This window comes from Haemorhous mexicanus, chromosome 1 (assembly GCF_027477595.1).
Source record: "Haemorhous mexicanus isolate bHaeMex1 chromosome 1, bHaeMex1.pri, whole genome shotgun sequence".
NCBI lineage: Eukaryota > Metazoa > Chordata > Aves > Passeriformes > Fringillidae > Haemorhous > Haemorhous mexicanus.
Window position 1 is genome coordinate 10,253,766 of NC_082341.1, and position 23,922 is coordinate 10,277,687.

Below are 23,922 nucleotides of genomic sequence, written 5' to 3' on the forward strand. Positions count from 1 at the left end.
GAAACAGGCAACCTGAGCTTCAGAGCTGAGACCTTGAGATACAGCTGTGAGCACAGATCTTCACCTGGCTTTCCACAAGGAGAGCTGATGGATTCCTGAGATTTGAGCCTGTGTATTTCAAGTTCTTAGGTCATGGAGCTGTATTTCTTTAAAAAAAAATAAATCACAGCCATCTCTTCAACTTTTTTTTTCAGTATGACCAACTGGCCTATTCTTTGCAAATGACTTTTAAAAAATTCTTAAAAGAAATGTGTGGGCCTTCTATAAAATAGCTGTCATGCCCTGAAACTGAAGCAAAAGGCATCATTTCTCACTAGAGGTAGGGAGACAATATGAAACTCAGAACAGATTTTTGGCTGCTTTCCTTCTATTTTATGTATTATTCCTTAAGGTCTGTCCCTGAATCTAGGACATTTTTATGTACCTGTAGGTAACATTTAAAATTAATGCCAGACTTTCAGTTGAGTTTAATGGGATCGGCTGTATTTTCTCAGATCTCAATTTTATCAGATCTCAGTTTATCAGACCTCAAATTTATCAGTTCTCAACTCATCCCTGGATGAGTTGCTCAGCAGAGTCTGCTGGCAGCAGCAGGCTGCTGCTTCCCTTTGCACTGGGGAGGGTGGAGGCATCCAGCACAGAGAGAGATAATTGATCAGACCAAGATTACAGAGTTTGCCATGAAAATTAACATCTACCTACACTTGCTACACTGTTTTATTTTTGCAGCTGTTTGCAATATGTATTTTATTTCAGTCTTGTATAAGCAAGATACCCTTGCTGTAACATTTTTTCAGTTATTTTCTTTTGATTCAGTTCAGGTGGCTGAAAATGCAATTCCTTATGAGTTCAGAAAAACTAAATTTTTTTTAAAAACCTATGTCAGCTTCCTACCTTAAATAACCAGCCTTCCTTCCTTTCTTCCTTTCTTCCTTCCTTCCTTCCTTCCTTCCTTCCTTCCTTCCTTCCTTCCTTCCTTCCTTCCTTCTGCCACTTCCTCCTGCCACTTCCTTCCGCCACTTCCTTCCTTCCTGGGCTACAGTACAGCAGTGCCCATTTAAACCATTTTCTGCCTCTCAGTAGACTACAGATGCCTTCAAGAGGACTCTTTGGGAGCAAAGTTAGATATTTTTCCCTGCTGTATTTTGAAGCCATATAGATTTGACTCTTTGAGACAGGCTTTACCTTCGTGCTGTGTCTTGCAGAGCACCAAGCAGGAGTTGTAAGCTGTGTGACAGCTGTAGGTGATAAGTTCACCACCTGATCCCCTGCAAGGGCTGGCTACTTCTGTGTCTGTTTTGCTCCCATGGTGATCTCAGCTTTAGGGAGTGCTTCCTCCACACCCCTAAGATCAAGACAAACTTCCTTCTTCCTTTAGTTTTAAGGTGTGTTATGAAGCAAAGATTTTGGTTTTTATAGAAAGACATTATGAACACTGGATAATTTGAGAAAAGTATTTTGAAGTTTTAGGAGTGAATTGGTGATATGCTGACAGACTTTGGTCCTTCTGGAATGTCCTACATATTGGGCAGGCAGGTGATTTAGAGGTGGATCCAGCTTGTGGAGCAAAGGGAGGTGGCAAGATCCAGTTGTCAACTGGTAGGGCATGAGTTGGAGGGGATTTTGTTGCTGTGAAGAGAAGGGCCTGTACCAGGTTTCCCTGCACCTCTTTCCTCCCAGCATTCAGCATGGCTCAGGTGAGGTGTACAGGGGATGTGTAGCCCCTCTGAGAACTGCTGGGGGCCTCCCCTCCATGTGTGCTGACCCCCTGGGCTCTCCCTGTGGTGTCTGAGAGGTTATTTACACTGACTGCTGTTCATCTGCAGTCCTGAAGAGGTTTGAAATTGCTGTCTCACATTTCTCTGATTGGCATTTGTGACTAAATACAGATGAGCATCACATCCATATATTATCTACAAATCTATTAATGATTATCCTCTGTGAGTCTCCCCTAAAGGTTTTCTTTTGCCATCAGACAGAGGCACATATCTATTAGGTGTGTATGCACAGGCACATGTGCATCTACCTGATTCTGTTGGTAGTATTTTGTTTCTGAAGGTAACCACATTTCAATATACATTTGGTGGTATGGCAGTGAGGTTTGCTTAAGGGTGGTAATGAACAAACTCCGTGCTAAAGATCCTTATCCTTTGCTTTCCAAGTGGTGTTGCAATAATTGAAAACATGCATTACTAGGCCCTTAGAAGTTGATTGCAAAAACTATAATTTTGCTAGATTTGCTAGATTCTTCCGTGCTAATGTCAAGGAGATCTGCATTGCCAGTTCATAAATGGAGAAGATACTGACCTATAAACACTCTGATTTTCAGCAGCAGTTCAGTTGCTTCTGTATTCTGCAGACAAGCAGCATCATTTGGTGAGATTTTGAATTTAGCATGCAGATTATCAGGCCTAACTTCCACTTTTCATTAGAAAGACCTTCATTTTATATAGTAGGGATTAGCACAGTTAAATTGTAGTTTGAAATGGTTTCTTCAGCCCCCTCTCTGATTAGGGCTGGTTTTCTGATTGAGAAATTTTTACTTTGTCTCTGTGCCTTATTCTCACTCATTTGAGAGTATTTGCTTTACTTCTTGGGGCTGGGTTGTATTGCACTCCCAAATCTCTTGGTATGGGACTGGGCAAGAGCATAACAAACCAGTATTCCTTCAACTCCCAGTTTCCAAGGTAAGGCTAATCAGCTTTTGTTGAAAACAGCAGTCAGGGATTGCTGTATCTCCCATACTTGTTTTTGAACTTGTTAGTGCCAGATGCTTCAGTACATGCAGAGCCAGGACTTGCACTCCATGGATTAGTGGTGTCACTTCTGCACAAGGGCAAAATTTCAATATTGTTTTTCCCTGATCTAGTAATGAGGCTGATGTAGTAGTTGGGACTCCAAGCATCATGCTTTCTGTGTTTTCAGCATTTTTCATGTCCTGACAGTTTTCCACATTTCATTATTAAAGAACTTTAACTTTTCTGATTTGAGTCCTGTGCCTTAGTCATGTCTTTGCTTACCTGCTGTCCTTCTGGCTGAAAAGAAACAAGATAAGTTCTCATCCAAACCCTACAGTGTTGTTTCCTATTCTTTGTGAATATCTAGTCATGTACACGTCACAGGTTTTAATAAAGTAAAAATCTGGGGGAGGGTACATTTTTCTAACAGCAGTTCTACTCTTTGAAGTAAAACCATTCTCTTTACATGTGTGTTCTTTGCTATGAAAGCTGATAGCATTTTATTTTAAAAATAGAAAACATAGCCCTTGTGACTCCCCAGTGGCACAGTCTGAACATTGACTAAAGTACTCTTTAAAAAGCCACTGGGAATTTACTACTCCTGATTTACAGCTGGAAAAAATGGGGAGATAGTTTAGTTGGTAGCAGTACTTTCACTCTGGTGGAGAACACAGATTGGATTTGAGAAATGGGTGATTCTGAGCCTTGTGCCTCTTTTCACTAGTGCACAACCTGCCTCAGTGGAAATAGGCAGATTAAACCTCTTAGCTGATTAGAGTTGGTTTAAGGCTTTTTGGTTTGTATTATGTATCTGTTCTGTTCAGAGATAAGAGTCAGAAATCATGAAACTTGTAGCTTACATTTAAGAATTTGGAAGGGCTATGCTTCTGCAACTAGGGATAGTGCACTGCAAAACACATGGATTCTTCTGCAGGATACCCTGAGGGTTATGGCACTGGGTTAATACCTGATTTCTGTTCTCAGACCTATAGCAGCACACCATATAAGTGTAGGGAAATCACTTCTGTGCTCAGAGTCTGATTTGTTCTGTCAGTAAAATGGGAAGAATGATAGTTAGCCTATTCTCTGTATTTTGAGACCTGTTAAGGAGTTGAATTAATTACAGACACGTGAATGCTGTGCCTTTGTTGGGGACATTGTTTAGCACCGAGTAAAAAATGGAGATTTGGTGGAAAAAGAGTAACATTAGCAAATGTTGAGAAAGATAATTTGCACTTCAAAAAGCTAGTTGTGTTTGCATAAATATGTCCATATGTGCACACACACATGAAATACATGTAACATGAATATATAAGCAAATGAGCAGTTTTCATTTGGCTTTAAAGCTTCAACACTTTATGCTCCTATAGATCAGTGGTGTTCACTTGCTCTCTGTTTGAAAGTGAAGTAAATAGGCTTGAGTCTCTGCCTGGTTCAGACCTTGAAGTTTGGATAACTTTGAAAACTTATTTGTGGTGTTTAATCTCACTTGAGCAGGTGCTCATATTGAGTTTTATTTTCTGTAGAAGTAGAGAGGGATCAGGTTGGGCAGATGAGCATCCAGCCAAGGTGATGCAGACCTGAAGTGCCTTATCTTCTGATTTTGGCCCTTTGGCCCTGTATGCAAACCACCAGAAGATTCATATCTATTAGCTTGGAACACAGACTTGCACAGAATATTGTCATGTCTGTATCAATTGCCTACCTTATATACAGTGCTAGCAATGCACACACCAATTAGGCTTGGACCATGTTGTGGTAGACATTGTAAAATATAGGAAATGGCATCATCTGCCTCTAAGAGTTTTTTATCCTAAAAAATTAAACCCCAAGATCCTGCAAACATGCTGCATTTATGTAAATGCTTCTGATACCACACAGAAATTCATAAATGTCCTGTGCTGCTCTGATTATTGTATAATTTACTATACAAATATATACTTCCACTCATTCAGAAATCTACTATACTATTTCATATACAGTTTAGAGCAAAACAAAAATATCAGATTAGCATAAACCAGTTCTCTTAAAAGCTTAAGAGAGAAAGCAGGAAAGGAAAACTTTATTCATACAAAACAGTACAAAGTTTGAAATGCAAATGTCTTCAGAGGGAGGGGTTGATTGAAGATTTGACCATTTGGGCTGATCCTCACTCCTAATTGTAAGTTTGTAACTTCTAAGGCATTAAAAATTCCTGTCAGCCATGTTATTAAAAAAAAAAAAAAACTGAAGAGATTTAGCTCTCTTTTTTTTTCTTTTTTAAATGCAGTGCTGCTGCTTTAAAATAAATCTTTCTGGAGTTTGCTTGTGATCATAATTACATTTTTGTGAAGGTATTTGTGATGACAGTCACAAAGGAATCGTGGTTGCTGGAATTCATTATGAAGCAGGAAGGCAAGGATACTATGGCTGACAGCTTTGTCTTAAAGCAGGAAAATTACAGATTTCTCTCTTAGGAAACAGGTAAAGACAGAGTACCTGGAGAAACAAAAACGGAGAGAAATTCAGTTAGCTCTGTGACTTTAAGAGATCCATAACTGGGAAAATATTGTCCACAAAATAATTGGTTCCATGTCAATTCATGTATCTGCTGCTTGCATGCGACTGCAGCTCTCTGTGTGCAGCAACTTCTAGATAGGTTCTCAGAATTTTGTTAAAAAAACCTGAATTGCAATGACCTTAAGGCAGAGAGGTCATCTTAATTTGAGAGAAGATAATTATATGTTGTTTACTCCAAGTTAATATTTGGTGTTGGCCTAGAAGCAAATTACACTGGGTGAAGGTCAACATTACACAGCTGAATCTCATGTATATATACAGTTAAAGCTACATGTGGTTTTTTTCTCACCAAGGCAGTTTGTCACAGTGTGATCATTGTGGTTGACTCAAGAAAAGGAGAAAAACCACTTAGCATAGTAACTTGAGCTGTTGGGTTTTCATATGTGATGTATAAATTTTCCATTTTCCACGAATGTGTTGTACACAGAAGCATCACAAAGATTCATTGGTACATTCTGTAGTGTGTATGCTATAGGAGGTGTTAGACAAATGCAAGTTTAAAGTAATTTAAAGGGCCCAAATGGATGTGGCAGAGACAAGCCCAAGCACCATATGTGTTAATTTGGGGGTTTTTTTGTGTTCTGGATTGCAAGGCAGGATGTATTCTATTACCATCTGTATGGCAGTTGTCTAGGTGTTAAGTGGGCAATTTCCCCTTATCTCTCTCCCTGCGAGATCACAATCACTCCTCCCTCAGCAGGGGGCATCCCGTGATAAGAGGCTATTGAATGTCACTGCATGGCTGATAAGAACTGTAACATCCCATTGTGAGATGCTCCGCCCAGAGGGAGGAGCCGAGCATTGCTATCCAGATATAATCAGGAGATTCTGACACACCAGCACAGCTTCTCCACTGGATTCACCAGAGGAACAGCAGCTGCTTCTTCTTCCACGGATCTGCGGAGGAAGAATCACCCTTTTTCTACAGGACCCCCTGCTCCAACAGAACCACACCTGACACCTCAGGAGGACTGCAGCCACTTTTCCAACTGGACTGCTGCCAGCACCCTGACCAACAGGGTGTCAGGTTGAGTTCTGACTCTGTCATTTTAGTGTACTGCATTGCTTTTATTTTATCATTTTATGGTTTTTCCCCCCCTTCCCTATTAAAGAACTGTTATTTCCTGCTCCCGTATTTTTTTGCCTGAGAGCCCCTTAATTTAAAATTCATAGCAATTTGGAGGGGTGGGGAGGGTTTGCATTCTCCATTTCAGGGGAAGCTCCTGCCTTCTTTAGCAGGCACCTGTCTTATCCAAACCAAGACAGATTTTTGGCGCCCAACGTGGGGCTCGAGGGCAAATAAACAAAAAGGGAATAACAGTTCTTGAGTAATCTAATTTTTGTGTGGCTATACAAACCTCATCAAGTGACACCATGTGGTCCAGTTTACCCTGGTTTGGGTGGCACGTGATCATGGCTGTATTTCTCCCATTTGTAGGCCCTTATCTTAACATGGGTCCTATAACCAAGGCTACTGTGGCTATTATCCGGTTTGTTTTATGGGTGAATAAGGTGAGGAATTCATGGATTTTTAACTTCCTCTGGAAGGCAGGCACATGGATTCACAGCTATCACACCTTAACTATGTGTTTTTGGGGTTACTTTAATAATGGCACCTGCTGTAAGGAAATTACACCAGGGGAAATTTTCTCCCAACCCTTTAATCACCTCTTTGGGTCCACCCCACCAGTTTTTGAAGGGTTCAGATCCAATCTAAACATTAATGATATCATACAGTGGCTGGTGTTGCTGATAGGCCTGTTCTATTTAGCATTTAGAGAGAGAGAGAGACTAACCTGGATAACTACCCTGACACCTGCATCAGAACCTAACACGCCACCAGAGTCCAGGGATGCTGTTGCCCCAGAGCCTACTCCTACCCCACAGCCCGTGCCAGATGTGAACTACCCAGATTGGGTGGGGGGTCTGGTGAAGGAGATGCGTGAGATAGGCCAGACCCTGAAGGAGTACACTTCCCCAGCTGGTGCAGAGCCCTCCCCCTGCTTTGAAGAGAGAGAATCTAATAGTGCAGCAGCAGAACCCACAGATGTTACTACTGTCCAGGTTCCAGCTGAACTGCAGAGGCAGTCACAGCCAGCAGCAGTTGCCCCTGTAGAAACAAGGAGATCTAAAACAAAAGCAGAGCACCCAGATAGGGGAGGGCCCTCACAACCCACAGGGGAGCCAGAGGTTGCAATCATCACCGAGTCCCTGACTTACGAAAGTCTCCGTAATCTACACAAAGACATTGTACGACGGGGACGTGAGGCTTATACAACCTGGCTACTTCGGGTCTGGGACCTTATGGGTACAGGTGTGCAACTGGATGGTGGTGAGGCAAGGAATCTGGGACCCTTAACTCAGGACTCCGGTATCAATCAGATTTTTGTAAGGGAGCCAGGGTCCCTTTCCCTCTGGGAGCGGCTTTTAACAAGTGTCAGAGAGAGATTTGTCCACAGGGAAAGAATGCAGGAGCAGCACCACAGAATGCGCTGGAAGACTCTTGAGGAAGGGATCCAACAGCTGAGGGAAGTGGCAGTATTGGAGGTACTCTTTGGGAGAGATGGACAGCATGATAATGACCCCGACCAGGTCAGGTGCACAGGGCAGATGCTGTGGAGTCTGGCAAATCTGGGGCCATCTCAATACACCACTTTCATTGCAACGATCAATGCTGATACCAACCGAGAGACAGTGGGTTCTGTGGCAAACAAACTTAGAAATTATGAAAGTATGATCAATGGCCCCATGCAAGCTCATGTCTCTGCCGTGGTCCAAGAACTCAGAGAGGAGATGAGGGAGATGAGGGAGGCGGTGAGAAGGAACAATTCCCATATTGCACCAGTGCGAGTCACAGGCCCCAGAGTTAGAGCCCAACATTTTCCACCTAGAGAGAGAGGGTACACCCCACGGGCTGACTTGTGGTTCTTTCTGAGGGACCATGGGGAAGACATGGGAAAGTGGGATGGAAAACCCACTTCAGTCCTGGCAGCAAGGGTGCGTCAACTCAAGGAGGGAAACACTAACCGAGAGAACTCCAGTAAAGTGAAGGTAGCCTCAACCTCCCATGACCGAGCTGCTGAGTATGATCCGTCAGATCCCCTTGAGGGTACCTCTACCATGTATGCCCAGGGAAGAAATAATAACCAGGGTTAGGGGGGCCCTGCCTCTAGCCAGGGAGAGGCACGGGAAAATCGGATTTTCTGGACGGTGTGGATCCGATGGCCTGGCACATCAGAACCACAAAGGTACGATGCTTTAGTGGATACTGGTGCACAGTGTACCCTGATACCATCGGGACATGTGGGGGCCGAACCTGTTTCCATTGCCGGGGTGACGGGGGGATCACAGCAATTGACCCTTTTGGAAGCTGAGATGAGCCTGACTGGGAAAGACTGGAAGAAACATCCTATTGTGACTGGCCCAGAGGCCCCATGTATTCTAGGCATAGACTTCCTCCGGAATGGCTATTACAAAGACCCAAAAGGACTCAGATGGGCTTTTGGCATAGCTGCTGTAGAGGCAGAGAACATTAAGCAGTTGAACACCTTGCCCGGACTGTCAGAAAACCCATCCGCAGTAGGACTCTTGAATGTGGAAGAGCAACGAGTGCCAATCGCCACCTCGACGGTGCACCGCCGGCAGTATCGGACGAATCGAGACGCCGTGATCCCCATCCACAAAATGATCCGTGAGCTGGAGAGCCAAGGGGTGGTCAGCAAGACTCACTCACCCTTTAACAGTCCCATCTGGCCTGTGCGCAAGTCTAACAAAGAATGGAGATTGACTGTGGGCTATCGTGGCTTGAATGAAGTGACTCCACCACTGAGCGCTGCTGTGCCAGACATGCTGGAACTCCAGTACGAGCTGGAGTCCAAGGCAGCAAAGTGGTATGCCACCATTGACATTGCTAACGCGTTTTTCTCCATTCCTCTGGCAGCAGAGTGCAGGCCTCAGTTTGCTTTCACCTGGAGGGGCGTGCAGTACACCTGGAACCGACTGCCCCAGGGGTGGAAGCACAGCCCCACCATCTGCCATGGACTGATCCAGACTGCACTGGAAAAGGGTGAGGCCCCAGAACATCTGCAATACATCGATGACATCATTGTGTGGGGGAACACGGCAGTGGAAGTATTTGAGAAAGGAAAGAAAATCATCCAGATTCTGCTAGAAGCCGGTTGCGCCATCAAGAAGAACAAAGTCAAGGGACCTGCTCGAGAGATCCAGTTCCTGGGAGTAAAGTGGCAAGATGGACGGCGTCAGATTCCCATTGAGGTCATCAACAAGATCACCGCGATGTCTCCACCAACTAGCAAGAAGGAAACACAAGCTTTCCTGGGTGCCATAGGCTTTTGGAGGATGCACATTCCCGAGTACAGTCAGATCGTGAGCCCTCTTTACCTGGTCACCCGCAAGAAGAACGAGTTCCACTGGGGCCCTGAGCAGCAACAAGCTTTTGCCCAGATTAAGCAAGAAATTGCTCATGCTGTTGCCCTTGGCCCAGTCAGGATGGGACCAGAGGTAAAGAACGTACTCTACTCTGCAGCCGGGAACCATGGTTTGTCCTGGAGCCTTTGGCAGAAGGTGCCTGGGGAGACTCGAGGCCGACCACTGGGATTCTGGAGTCGAAGCTTCAGAGGGTCCGAAGCCAATTACACTCCCACAGAAAAGGAAATCTTGGCTGCCTACGAAGGAGTTCAAGCTGCCTCAGAGGTGATTGGCACGGAAGCACAACTCCTCCTGGCACCCCGACTACCGGTGCTGGGGTGGATGTTCAAAGGAAAGGCTCCCACCACCCACCATGCCACTGATGCTACATGGAGTAAATGGATTGCCCTCATCACACAGCGCACCCGTATTGGAAACCTGAATCGCCCTGGGATTTTAGAGATAATTACAAACTGGCCGGAAGGTGAAGATTTTGGTCTTTCTGATGAAGAGGAACAAGAGCAAGTAACACGTGCCGAAGAAGCTCCACCATACAACCAACTCCCAGCAGAGGAAACACGCTACGCTCTTTTCACTGACGGTTCCTGTCGCATCGTAGGGTTGAACCGGAAGTGGAAAGCAGCCGTATGGAGTCCCACACGACAGGTTGCTCAGGCTATCGAAGGAGAAGGTGGATCAAGTCAACTTGCTGAACTCAAAGCTGTTCAGCTAGCCCTGGACATTGCTGAGAGAGAGAAATGGCCAAGGCTCTATCTTTATACTGATTCGTGGATGATAGCCAATGCTCTGTGGGGCTGGCTGGAAAGGTGGAAAAAGGCCAACTGGCAGCGTAAGGGAAAACCAATCTGGGCTGCTGAGGAATGGAAAGAAATTGCCGCTCGGTTGGAGAACCTACCTGTGAAAGTCCGCCACGTAGATGCCCACATCCCCAAGAGCCGGGCTAATGAGGAACATCGAAACAACGAACAGGTAGATCAGGCAGCAAAAATAGAGGTGTCGAAGATAGACTTAGATTGGCAACATAAGGGGGAGTTGTTCCTAGCTCGATGGGCCCACGATGCCTCAGGTCATCAAGGTAGAGATGCCACCTATAGGTGGGCACGAGACCGAGGAGTAGATTTAACCAAAGACAGTATTTCTCAGGTTATCCATGACTGTGAAACGTGTGCTGCCATCAAGCACGCCAAGAGAGTGAAGCCCCTGTGGTATGGTGGGCGGTGGTCCAAGTACAAGTATGGGGAGGCCTGGCAGATCGACTACATCACACTGCCCCAGACACGCCAAGGCAAGCGCTACGTGCTGACCATGGTGGAAGCCACCACGGGATGGTTGGAGACCCACCCTGTGCCTCACGCCACTGCCCGGAACACCATCCTGGGCCTGGAAAAGCAAGTGCTGTGGAGACATGGAACCCCTGAGAGAATTGAGTCGGACAATGGGACCCATTTCAAGAACGGCCTTATCAACACCTGGGCCAGGGAACATGGTATTGAATGGATATACCATATCCCCTACCATGCACCAGCTGCCGGGAAAGTTGAACGGTGCAATGGACTACTCAAGACTACCCTGAAGGCACTTGGTGGGGGGACTTTTAGAAATTGGGAGATGAACTTAGCAAAGGCCACCTGGATGGTCAACACCAGAGGGTCTATCAATCGAGCTGGTCCTGCCCAGTCTGAACCCCTGCACACTGTAGATGGAGATAAAGTCCCTGTTGTACACATGAAAGGTATTTTAGGAAAGACTGTTTGGATTACTCCCACCTCAGGCAAAGACAAACCCATCCGTGGAATTGTTTTTGCTCAAGGACCTGGTTACACTTGGTGGGTAATGCAGAAAGATGGAGAAAGCCGTTGTGTACCACAGGGAAACCTAGTCTTAAGTGAGAACTGTGTGTAAGGATTCATTGTGATGCAGATGGAAATAGAATAAGGGGTGGATTATGTTCTGGATTGCAAGGCAGGATGTATTCTATTACCATCTGTATGGCAGTTGTCTAGGTGTTAAGTGGGCAATTTCCCCTTATCTCTCTCCCTGCGAGATCACAATCACTCCTCCCTCAGCAGGGGGCATCCCGTGATAAGAGGCTATTGAATGTCACTGCATGGCTGATAAGAACTGTAACATCCCATTGTGAGATGCTCCGCCCAGAGGGAGGAGCCGAGCATTGCTATCCAGATATAATCAGGAGATTCTGACACACCAGCACAGCTTCTCCACTGGATTCACCAGAGGAACAGCAGCTGCTTCTTCTTCCACGGATCTGCGGAGGAAGAATCACCCTTTTTCTACAGGACCCCCTGCTCCAACAGAACCACACCTGACACCTCAGGAGGACTGCAGCCACTTTTCCAACTGGACTGCTGCCAGCACCCTGACCAACAGGGTGTCAGGTTGAGTTCTGACTCTGTCATTTTAGTGTACTGCATTGCTTTTATTTTATCATTTTATGGTTTTTCCCCCCCTTCCCTATTAAAGAACTGTTATTTCCTGCTCCCGTATTTTTTTGCCTGAGAGCCCCTTAATTTAAAATTCATAGCAATTTGGAGGGGTGGGGAGGGTTTGCATTCTCCATTTCAGGGGAAGCTCCTGCCTTCTTTAGCAGGCACCTGTCTTATCCAAACCAAGACAGATTTTTGGCGCCCAACGTGGGGCTCGAGGGCAAATAAACAAAAAGGGAATAACAGTTCTTGAGTAATCTAATTTTTGTGTGGCTATACAAACCTCATCAAGTGACACCATGTGGTCCAGTTTACCCTGGTTTGGGTGGCACGTGATCATGGCTGTATTTCTCCCATTTGTAGGCCCTTATCTTAACATGGGTCCTATAACCAAGGCTACTGTGGCTATTATCCGGTTTGTTTTATGGGTGAATAAGGTGAGGAATTCATGGATTTTTAACTTCCTCTGGAAGGCAGGCACATGGATTCACAGCTATCACACCTTAACTATGTGTTTTTGGGGTTACTTTAATAATGGCACCTGCTGTAAGGAAATTACACCAGGGGAAATTTTCTCCCAACCCTTTAATCACCTCTTTGGGTCCACCCCACCAGTTTTTGAAGGGTTCAGATCCAATCTAAACATTAATGATATCATACAGTGGCTGGTGTTGCTGATAGGCCTGTTCTATTTAGCATTTAGAGAGAGAGAGAGACTAACCTGGATAACTACCCTGACACCTGCATCAGAACCTAACACGCCACCAGAGTCCAGGGATGCTGTTGCCCCAGAGCCTACTCCTACCCCACAGCCCGTGCCAGATGTGAACTACCCAGATTGGGTGGGGGGTCTGGTGAAGGAGATGCGTGAGATAGGCCAGACCCTGAAGGAGTACACTTCCCCAGCTGGTGCAGAGCCCTCCCCCTGCTTTGAAGAGAGAGAATCTAATAGTGCAGCAGCAGAACCCACAGATGTTACTACTGTCCAGGTTCCAGCTGAACTGCAGAGGCAGTCACAGCCAGCAGCAGTTGCCCCTGTAGAAACAAGGAGATCTAAAACAAAAGCAGAGCACCCAGATAGGGGAGGGCCCTCACAACCCACAGGGGAGCCAGAGGTTGCAATCATCACCGAGTCCCTGACTTACGAAAGTCTCCGTAATCTACACAAAGACATTGTACGACGGGGACGTGAGGCTTATACAACCTGGCTACTTCGGGTCTGGGACCTTATGGGTACAGGTGTGCAACTGGATGGTGGTGAGGCAAGGAATCTGGGACCCTTAACTCAGGACTCCGGTATCAATCAGATTTTTGTAAGGGAGCCAGGGTCCCTTTCCCTCTGGGAGCGGCTTTTAACAAGTGTCAGAGAGAGATTTGTCCACAGGGAAAGAATGCAGGAGCAGCACCACAGAATGCGCTGGAAGACTCTTGAGGAAGGGATCCAACAGCTGAGGGAAGTGGCAGTATTGGAGGTACTCTTTGGGAGAGATGGACAGCATGATAATGACCCCGACCAGGTCAGGTGCACAGGGCAGATGCTGTGGAGTCTGGCAAATCTGGGGCCATCTCAATACACCACTTTCATTGCAACGATCAATGCTGATACCAACCGAGAGACAGTGGGTTCTGTGGCAAACAAACTTAGAAATTATGAAAGTATGATCAATGGCCCCATGCAAGCTCATGTCTCTGCCGTGGTCCAAGAACTCAGAGAGGAGATGAGGGAGATGAGGGAGGCGGTGAGAAGGAACAATTCCCATATTGCACCAGTGCGAGTCACAGGCCCCAGAGTTAGAGCCCAACATTTTCCACCTAGAGAGAGAGGGTACACCCCACGGGCTGACTTGTGGTTCTTTCTGAGGGACCATGGGGAAGACATGGGAAAGTGGGATGGAAAACCCACTTCAGTCCTGGCAGCAAGGGTGCGTCAACTCAAGGAGGGAAACACTAACCGAGAGAACTCCAGTAAAGTGAAGGTAGCCTCAACCTCCCATGACCGAGCTGCTGAGTATGATCCGTCAGATCCCCTTGAGGGTACCTCTACCATGTATGCCCAGGGAAGAAATAATAACCAGGGTTAGGGGGGCCCTGCCTCTAGCCAGGGAGAGGCACGGGAAAATCGGATTTTCTGGACGGTGTGGATCCGATGGCCTGGCACATCAGAACCACAAAGGTACGATGCTTTAGTGGATACTGGTGCACAGTGTACCCTGATACCATCGGGACATGTGGGGGCCGAACCTGTTTCCATTGCCGGGGTGACGGGGGGATCACAGCAATTGACCCTTTTGGAAGCTGAGATGAGCCTGACTGGGAAAGACTGGAAGAAACATCCTATTGTGACTGGCCCAGAGGCCCCATGTATTCTAGGCATAGACTTCCTCCGGAATGGCTATTACAAAGACCCAAAAGGACTCAGATGGGCTTTTGGCATAGCTGCTGTAGAGGCAGAGAACATTAAGCAGTTGAACACCTTGCCCGGACTGTCAGAAAACCCATCCGCAGTAGGACTCTTGAATGTGGAAGAGCAACGAGTGCCAATCGCCACCTCGACGGTGCACCGCCGGCAGTATCGGACGAATCGAGACGCCGTGATCCCCATCCACAAAATGATCCGTGAGCTGGAGAGCCAAGGGGTGGTCAGCAAGACTCACTCACCCTTTAACAGTCCCATCTGGCCTGTGCGCAAGTCTAACAAAGAATGGAGATTGACTGTGGGCTATCGTGGCTTGAATGAAGTGACTCCACCACTGAGCGCTGCTGTGCCAGACATGCTGGAACTCCAGTACGAGCTGGAGTCCAAGGCAGCAAAGTGGTATGCCACCATTGACATTGCTAACGCGTTTTTCTCCATTCCTCTGGCAGCAGAGTGCAGGCCTCAGTTTGCTTTCACCTGGAGGGGCGTGCAGTACACCTGGAACCGACTGCCCCAGGGGTGGAAGCACAGCCCCACCATCTGCCATGGACTGATCCAGACTGCACTGGAAAAGGGTGAGGCCCCAGAACATCTGCAATACATCGATGACATCATTGTGTGGGGGAACACGGCAGTGGAAGTATTTGAGAAAGGAAAGAAAATCATCCAGATTCTGCTAGAAGCCGGTTGCGCCATCAAGAAGAACAAAGTCAAGGGACCTGCTCGAGAGATCCAGTTCCTGGGAGTAAAGTGGCAAGATGGACGGCGTCAGATTCCCATTGAGGTCATCAACAAGATCACCGCGATGTCTCCACCAACTAGCAAGAAGGAAACACAAGCTTTCCTGGGTGCCATAGGCTTTTGGAGGATGCACATTCCCGAGTACAGTCAGATCGTGAGCCCTCTTTACCTGGTCACCCGCAAGAAGAACGAGTTCCACTGGGGCCCTGAGCAGCAACAAGCTTTTGCCCAGATTAAGCAAGAAATTGCTCATGCTGTTGCCCTTGGCCCAGTCAGGATGGGACCAGAGGTAAAGAACGTACTCTACTCTGCAGCCGGGAACCATGGTTTGTCCTGGAGCCTTTGGCAGAAGGTGCCTGGGGAGACTCGAGGCCGACCACTGGGATTCTGGAGTCGAAGCTTCAGAGGGTCCGAAGCCAATTACACTCCCACAGAAAAGGAAATCTTGGCTGCCTACGAAGGAGTTCAAGCTGCCTCAGAGGTGATTGGCACGGAAGCACAACTCCTCCTGGCACCCCGACTACCGGTGCTGGGGTGGATGTTCAAAGGAAAGGCTCCCACCACCCACCATGCCACTGATGCTACATGGAGTAAATGGATTGCCCTCATCACACAGCGCACCCGTATTGGAAACCTGAATCGCCCTGGGATTTTAGAGATAATTACAAACTGGCCGGAAGGTGAAGATTTTGGTCTTTCTGATGAAGAGGAACAAGAGCAAGTAACACGTGCCGAAGAAGCTCCACCATACAACCAACTCCCAGCAGAGGAAACACGCTACGCTCTTTTCACTGACGGTTCCTGTCGCATCGTAGGGTTGAACCGGAAGTGGAAAGCAGCCGTATGGAGTCCCACACGACAGGTTGCTCAGGCTATCGAAGGAGAAGGTGGATCAAGTCAACTTGCTGAACTCAAAGCTGTTCAGCTAGCCCTGGACATTGCTGAGAGAGAGAAATGGCCAAGGCTCTATCTTTATACTGATTCGTGGATGATAGCCAATGCTCTGTGGGGCTGGCTGGAAAGGTGGAAAAAGGCCAACTGGCAGCGTAAGGGAAAACCAATCTGGGCTGCTGAGGAATGGAAAGAAATTGCCGCTCGGTTGGAGAACCTACCTGTGAAAGTCCGCCACGTAGATGCCCACATCCCCAAGAGCCGGGCTAATGAGGAACATCGAAACAACGAACAGGTAGATCAGGCAGCAAAAATAGAGGTGTCGAAGATAGACTTAGATTGGCAACATAAGGGGGAGTTGTTCCTAGCTCGATGGGCCCACGATGCCTCAGGTCATCAAGGTAGAGATGCCACCTATAGGTGGGCACGAGACCGAGGAGTAGATTTAACCAAAGACAGTATTTCTCAGGTTATCCATGACTGTGAAACGTGTGCTGCCATCAAGCACGCCAAGAGAGTGAAGCCCCTGTGGTATGGTGGGCGGTGGTCCAAGTACAAGTATGGGGAGGCCTGGCAGATCGACTACATCACACTGCCCCAGACACGCCAAGGCAAGCGCTACGTGCTGACCATGGTGGAAGCCACCACGGGATGGTTGGAGACCCACCCTGTGCCTCACGCCACTGCCCGGAACACCATCCTGGGCCTGGAAAAGCAAGTGCTGTGGAGACATGGAACCCCTGAGAGAATTGAGTCGGACAATGGGACCCATTTCAAGAACGGCCTTATCAACACCTGGGCCAGGGAACATGGTATTGAATGGATATACCATATCCCCTACCATGCACCAGCTGCCGGGAAAGTTGAACGGTGCAATGGACTACTCAAGACTACCCTGAAGGCACTTGGTGGGGGGACTTTTAGAAATTGGGAGATGAACTTAGCAAAGGCCACCTGGATGGTCAACACCAGAGGGTCTATCAATCGAGCTGGTCCTGCCCAGTCTGAACCCCTGCACACTGTAGATGGAGATAAAGTCCCTGTTGTACACATGAAAGGTATTTTAGGAAAGACTGTTTGGATTACTCCCACCTCAGGCAAAGACAAACCCATCCGTGGAATTGTTTTTGCTCAAGGACCTGGTTACACTTGGTGGGTAATGCAGAAAGATGGAGAAAGCCGTTGTGTACCACAGGGAAACCTAGTCTTAAGTGAGAACTGTGTGTAAGGATTCATTGTGATGCAGATGGAAATAGAATAAGGGGTGGATTATGTTCTGGATTGCAAGGCAGGATGTATTCTATTACCATCTGTATGGCAGTTGTCTAGGTGTTAAGTGGGCAATTTCCCCTTATCTCTCTCCCTGCGAGATCACAATCACTCCTCCCTCAGCAGGGGGCATCCCGTGATAAGAGGCTATTGAATGTCACTGCATGGCTGATAAGAACTGTAACATCCCATTGTGAGATGCTCCGCCCAGAGGGAGGAGCCGAGCATTGCTATCCAGATATAATCAGGAGATTCTGACACACCAGCACAGCTTCTCCACTGGATTCACCAGAGGAACAGCAGCTGCTTCTTCTTCCACGGATCTGCGGAGGAAGAATCACCCTTTTTCTACAGGACCCCCTGCTCCAACAGAACCACACCTGACACCTCAGGAGGACTGCAGCCACTTTTCCAACTGGACTGCTGCCAGCACCCTGACCAACAGGGTGTCAGGTTGAGTTCTGACTCTGTCATTTTAGTGTACTGCATTGCTTTTATTTTATCATTTTATGGTTTTTCCCCCCCTTCCCTATTAAAGAACTGTTATTTCCTGCTCCCGTATTTTTTTGCCTGAGAGCCCCTTAATTTAAAATTCATAGCAATTTGGAGGGGTGGGGAGGGTTTGCATTCTCCATTTCAGGGGAAGCTCCTGCCTTCTTTAGCAGGCACCTGTCTTATCCAAACCAAGACATTTTGGTAGGAGTTTCCTGTGCTACTACTTGTCTAAATGTGTACATGAAAGCTGCAAGAGGAAAGAAGCTGATTTGAAGGAAAGGGTGAAGAGATATAAATTTTGGCTGTTTAAAAACAATCTAAAACTTAGAATGTGTATTGTTTTAACTCATTTGAAAATGTATATATTTTGCTGACACATTTTATAATTTAAAACTAACACTAAGAGACTTTTTTGCTTTGTATGCAGGTACATGTCTCGAGTCCATGGTATGCATCCAAAAGAAACCACACGTCAGCTGAGTTTGGCAGTCAAGGATGGTCTCATTGTGGAAACCCTGACCGTGGGGTGTAAAGGGTCAAAAGCTGGTATTGAACAAGAAGGATATTGGTTGCCAGGAGATGAGATTGTGAGTATAAAGTCTTTGAGAAAATAAATCACGATTTCTGATATCTTAGCATGAAGCTTGTTTTAATTTATATTTCAAAATCTATTTATAGGTTCTGTGTTGATGCTTGTGAACAGGGAAGTAATGCACTCTTAAATTTTTTTAACCTTTTCTATTCCATAGAAGCTCTTTTCTCTTGAACTCTGAGTTTTCTGCTGTGAAAAACTGGCAAAGTCCTTTGCTGGGTTATGCCTCACTTTTATGTTGCATTCTCTTCTACAGTTGTACAGGAAGACAATAAATATTATTGGTATTACTTGAAATCCTCAGACATTCTCAAATCCCAAAGATGGTGTATTTAAAAAAAAAAAAAGTCACAAACTTTTTAATCTTGCTTTAATCTGAATCTGAAGAACAAAGAACTCCCTTTCAGAAGTGCAACATGAAATTATAAAATTATATGCAAACATACATGAAAAGATGTGTTTTACTGATATTTGTGAGCACCAGTGCATTCAATTAGAAAGAATTTTCTTAGCACATCAGCTACAGGCATCCAAATACTGTTCCACTGGATGTCTAACATAAATATTAAAATCCATTTAAATAGGTTGAAAGTTACATGAAGAGGAAAAAACCATGTTTTTGAAATCCCTCCATAGCTGAGGTGGAGCCAACTCACAAAGTGAGGATAGTCAGACCAGGAAAAAGCTTGAACAATTGTTTTGCTTTGTTCAGAAGCCCCATCTCTTTATTTACAAGACAATATTTTCCTAACTAAAAAGAGTTTTGCAAAGCTTTAAAATACCTGAACTAGGAACTATTGCTCTGGAATATAAATTGCATTAAATACTGATAACAGGGTCAGCATTGTCTCAGACATAGCTAATACATTAATTTTGAGGAAACCCAGAAAAACTCTAAAAAACACCAAAATGCTCATTGCAATATTGCAGTTATCAGTAAGATCCTGAAAGTGAAACAATGTCTTGCTTTTGTGGAAACAAGCAATATCCATAAAAGAAAACATTATCATCAAAATTATCTCACACAAATTGAAAGTATTGAAATACCTTGATTTCAATGCATTGTATTTAATGTACATGATGTCACTGTTAAGATTTTCATTCTAATTTCATTAGAAGCCCTCAAGGGAACCTTTAAAGGGTATGTTACTGTTCTCCCTGGAAACATTTCAAAACTCCAGCTTAGCTCTTTTAGGTATTTCTTACATGAGTTTTATCTGTTTAGAAGTGGTATTAACTATGTAGGCTCAACAAGGCATAAAGCCTGAGGTCTGTGATTAACTCAATTATGCTGTATGTTTGTTTCCTCTATTGCTAAGAGAAAGGAAAAAAACAAAAAAATTATCAAAATGCCTCTCAATAGCCATTCCTTATATAATCATTCAAATAATGTTCCTCCTGCTTATTAGCAACATTTGTTTAAGAAAACTTGAAAGAATTTATATCCTGTAAATTCCCAGTGAGTCATTAGAATTGCACAATTATTTTATGTCTGTGCAAAAAACATCTCTGACTGAAGATGCTGTTCAAGTCACCTAATGAATAACCCTTTAGTTAGATGCAGACTGCACTTTCAGTATTACTGCTAAGCACTGATACTTTGGGCTGTGACCATATGTGTGGTGGCTGTCTCAGTAGTTCAGAACACCACACTTGACTTAACAGTTTTCTGCAGAAATAAAAATCAGCTTCTGATCCAGGCCATGTTTCAATCGTACCCAAACCCAAACTTTTTGTTCCTAATATTGAATCAAAATGCTGCAGACAGATGAAGCAAAACACATTGACTTGGTATAAAGTCATTCTCTTTGTTCTTTTATTCAGAAAGTTTTAATGAGTAACAAAGTGTCATTGTCATCACTCGCCATCAGATCAAGTATTTTCCATTCTCCCACAATTGGTGCAAACCATCAAGTTTGGTATGTTCTCTGCTTTGGGCACAGGGGTGGTTTTACAGATGCTTTGTCTGCACTTGATCAAGAGGCAGTTTGTAGTTCTTTGTAATTCAGCCCTGCTCAAGTCTGGTACTAATGACTGTTGGACCATGAACTGGAGTTACATTTCAGTGAGGACAAATACACAGAATTCTTTATGGAGGTGCACTTGGAGGAGATGGAACTCTTTGGAGCAGGGTATTACTGTTAAAATACGGATTTCAGGCTCAAACTTTAGCACTTACAGACCCTTGACCTAATTGTCCAATTTGGTTTGACTGGTATAACTGGAACTTGGAAAGCTCAAAACAGGAAAGAGAAGACTTAAAAACCAATCAACCACCCACTGACACCAGTGCAGGAATGCTTTTGGATTTTGGCTTCTTTCCTGGCACCACAGTGGAAGGCAGCAAACACAGGCTGCTCCAAGGAGATAGCAAAAGGACACATTCTTATCATCCCTCCCCCTACTTTTTATTTGACTATTTGCTTGGTGATTTTTTACACTTTTGAAGTTTTGGATCTAAATTTTAGCATGTGAAAAGATTCCTGGCCTTGGCCACTAAACTGCTGAGCACCTTTGTCTGTTACTGTAAGAGGTGCCTGACAAGAGGATGCCACATGACCTGGAAGTACTGCTTGTGATGGTGACTACAGACTGATGGCTAAATAGTGACAATAATTGAAAGTACAGAGATTATGAAAACACAGCTCTACTTAAAAAAGATCCATTTAATAATCTGTGGTGCTTGTTTAGGGGTTTGCCTAAACATCTGCCCTATCCAATAGTGATAGATCTATGCATAAGGACATGATCTCTGATAGGGTTACTCTTAGCCTTCAGAAAAATTACACTGCTTTGCTCTCATTGTTCTAAGCAGTATGTTGAAGTTATGGTAAAAAAATTTAGCAAAACCTCACATATTTAGTAATATACAAAAGACAAGCTGAGGTGCAAAGACAAAACAGTTTGAGGGCATCAGGAGGTTGTTCCAAAAGGAATGGCTCATGAAAATTAATGTTCAGAAAAACTGGAAAAAAAAAGAAGAATGGTCAGATTTAAGAGTGTAAAATTATTCTGTCAGATACATGTGGGAGAAATATTTTTATGTAAGTTACTAAATTTAAAATGTGGAGTTGGTAACAAAATGTACTGTATTCCAACTGACATTTAAGGATTGGTACCTAAACAAGAACGTTGCTGCAAATATTATACCTCCAGGGCTTGTGCAGGTATTCATTTTGTTTGCTCATTTGCCATGTTCCCAGATGTTTTGCACATTTTCAAAATGTGTTCTCATCTTACAGGCTTTCTTATCTTGCAGATGATAAATGCATTTGCACAAAATAAATGAGAGGAGTATTTATATTCCATTTTTATACAGGATTTTTGTTAGGAATTTTGCATTTTTCTGTTTGTTGATGCATTATTATACAATTGAACTAAATCTCTTCAGCTTCTTGCCTTGCAAGGGAAGTGTCAGTCCTGAAGTCTGGTAATGGAAGTTTAGTTTTTTCTTTTTTTCTAAATGCTTTATTTCTGTTTCTCACAGAACTTCTGAAATTTGGACATGCTATTTATTATCAGCATAAAAAAAAAATCTTCTTGCTCTTCTTGCAGGTTTAGAAAAAAAAATTGTAAATCAGTGTTGCTAACTACGTTTTGAATGCAGTTGACAAGATAGAAAGGAAAGGTAGTTCTTCAAGAAAATAAGAATTAATCTTCTTACCTAATCATTACTATTTTCTGTTCTGCCATGATTTTATATACTTCTATCTGTGTAGCATAGTACTGTGTCTAACCCCAAGGAAAGAAATTGAATTTAAGTACCTATGGCTTTATGGGAGGGGGGGTAGATGCAGTTTTTAGAGTTAGTTTGTCTCGTTCACTTACATTTTTCTACAGACAGTGTGCACTGAGCTATTTTGAGCATTTAATGTGATAATTCTTCCCCTCATGATTAAAGTCATAAAGCTGCTCTGACCCAGAGAGAGGCTTTATGAATGTATAATTTCAATTTTCCTGTGTTCATGAAGCCAAACAATATTGTGCTCTTCTAAGAAGGAGATATGTTCATAACATGGGTTCACTGTTTGCATCTGATTGCAACATACCCCACAACACTGCTGTGGTTTAAAAATGGTTCATAGTGGCCAAAGTCTCTAATGAGATGTGAAGAGTGAGGCTGCACACTTACTTAAGGCACTGTGAGCTATTTCTTCTCTGAAGAATGCATAAAAGATGATTATATTTTCAAGAGAGTATTATTTTACAGAGTTCTGTTTTCTGATCATGTAATTGATTGCCTATAGAAAGAGGCAGCAATTCTTCTGGCTAGTTAAGTCTGACTGTGAGGTTCAGTCATTCTCCTTTGTATTTGGTCCTCTTTGTATCTAAATTATTGCCTTTCCAATTCTTCCCTCTAAAGATATTTGAGTCGAGTGGAGAGCATACTGTTTGGAGGGGAAGTTTCCTTGCTTTTTCCTGCTTTTAGAAAGCAGAGATACAACTTGTTTTTCCCCAACACACACATGTATTCTCAATGTGCTAATTCATTACTGGGGATTTTTCTGGTATTTTAAATTGAGAAAGTGCTTGCTCAGAGCAACTCCAGACACTTCCAAGTCAAAAGGCTGCATAAATAATCCATCTCTCCCCTCTGTCTGTATTCCCATCATTGTAACATTTGTTGTAACCCATTGTCAGCACTGTGAGTCTTGAAGGTGATTTTGTTAACCTAGGTGACCTTAGCACACACCCAGTTATTTTTGTGGTTTGATGTGTTACAGGTTTGATTTTACTAGGATCAGTCTATGAGAAAGGAGAAATTTTGGCTGTTATGTTTGTGTTAGTCTAAATTACTTTAGATTGAGCAAAGGCTTGATTCCTTGCTTGCCATGCTTAATTGCTTTTGTAATTATATTGATTTTTCCATGCTAGGTCAGTATTGGTAGCCAGAAGCTGTTTTTTGAACTGACTATGTCATCTTGAGTCTCCAGAAATGTGAAGATAATTGTAAAAAGCTTAAGAACTGTCACTGTGAGAGTTTGAATCTTTTCTGTACATAAAATACATTTTAAATAACAAAAAGCCCCTGAACAACAACAGACAAAACCAAACCTCAATCCAAAACCAGCCCGAATAGCTACCAGTTCTAAATAACTAGGCTGAGGAATGGTTTTAATGTGCATCCCATTCTTTTCAGTTAGGGGCAGAAGGATAATATGAAACAGCAATAGTGACAGCCAGTGCCTTCATCATGAAAGCTCTTAAAACTGAGGAGCACAAAGAGGAAGAACATGTCACATCAAATGAAGAAAAATCTCCTTCAGTGTTTAAAACAATTTTCTGTGTGCCTTATGCATCCATATTGCCTTTAATGTAAAGTCCTGT

The 23,922-nt window shown here is 44.4% G+C and overlaps 1 protein-coding gene across 7 annotated transcripts in view; it reads left to right on the forward strand.

Moving 5' to 3' along the window:
- ZMYND11 (zinc finger MYND-type containing 11) overlaps window positions 1–23,922 on the forward strand; it is a 116,445-nt gene that overhangs the window by 55,252 nt on the left and 37,271 nt on the right. For all 7 annotated transcript variants that reach the window (XM_059839821.1, XM_059839865.1, XM_059839874.1 and 4 more), the window contains exon 3: window positions 18,430–18,589. In XM_059839821.1, coding sequence (XP_059695804.1) covers window positions 18,430–18,589 — 160 coding nt within the window. The remainder of the gene's footprint in view (window positions 1–18,429; window positions 18,590–23,922) is intronic.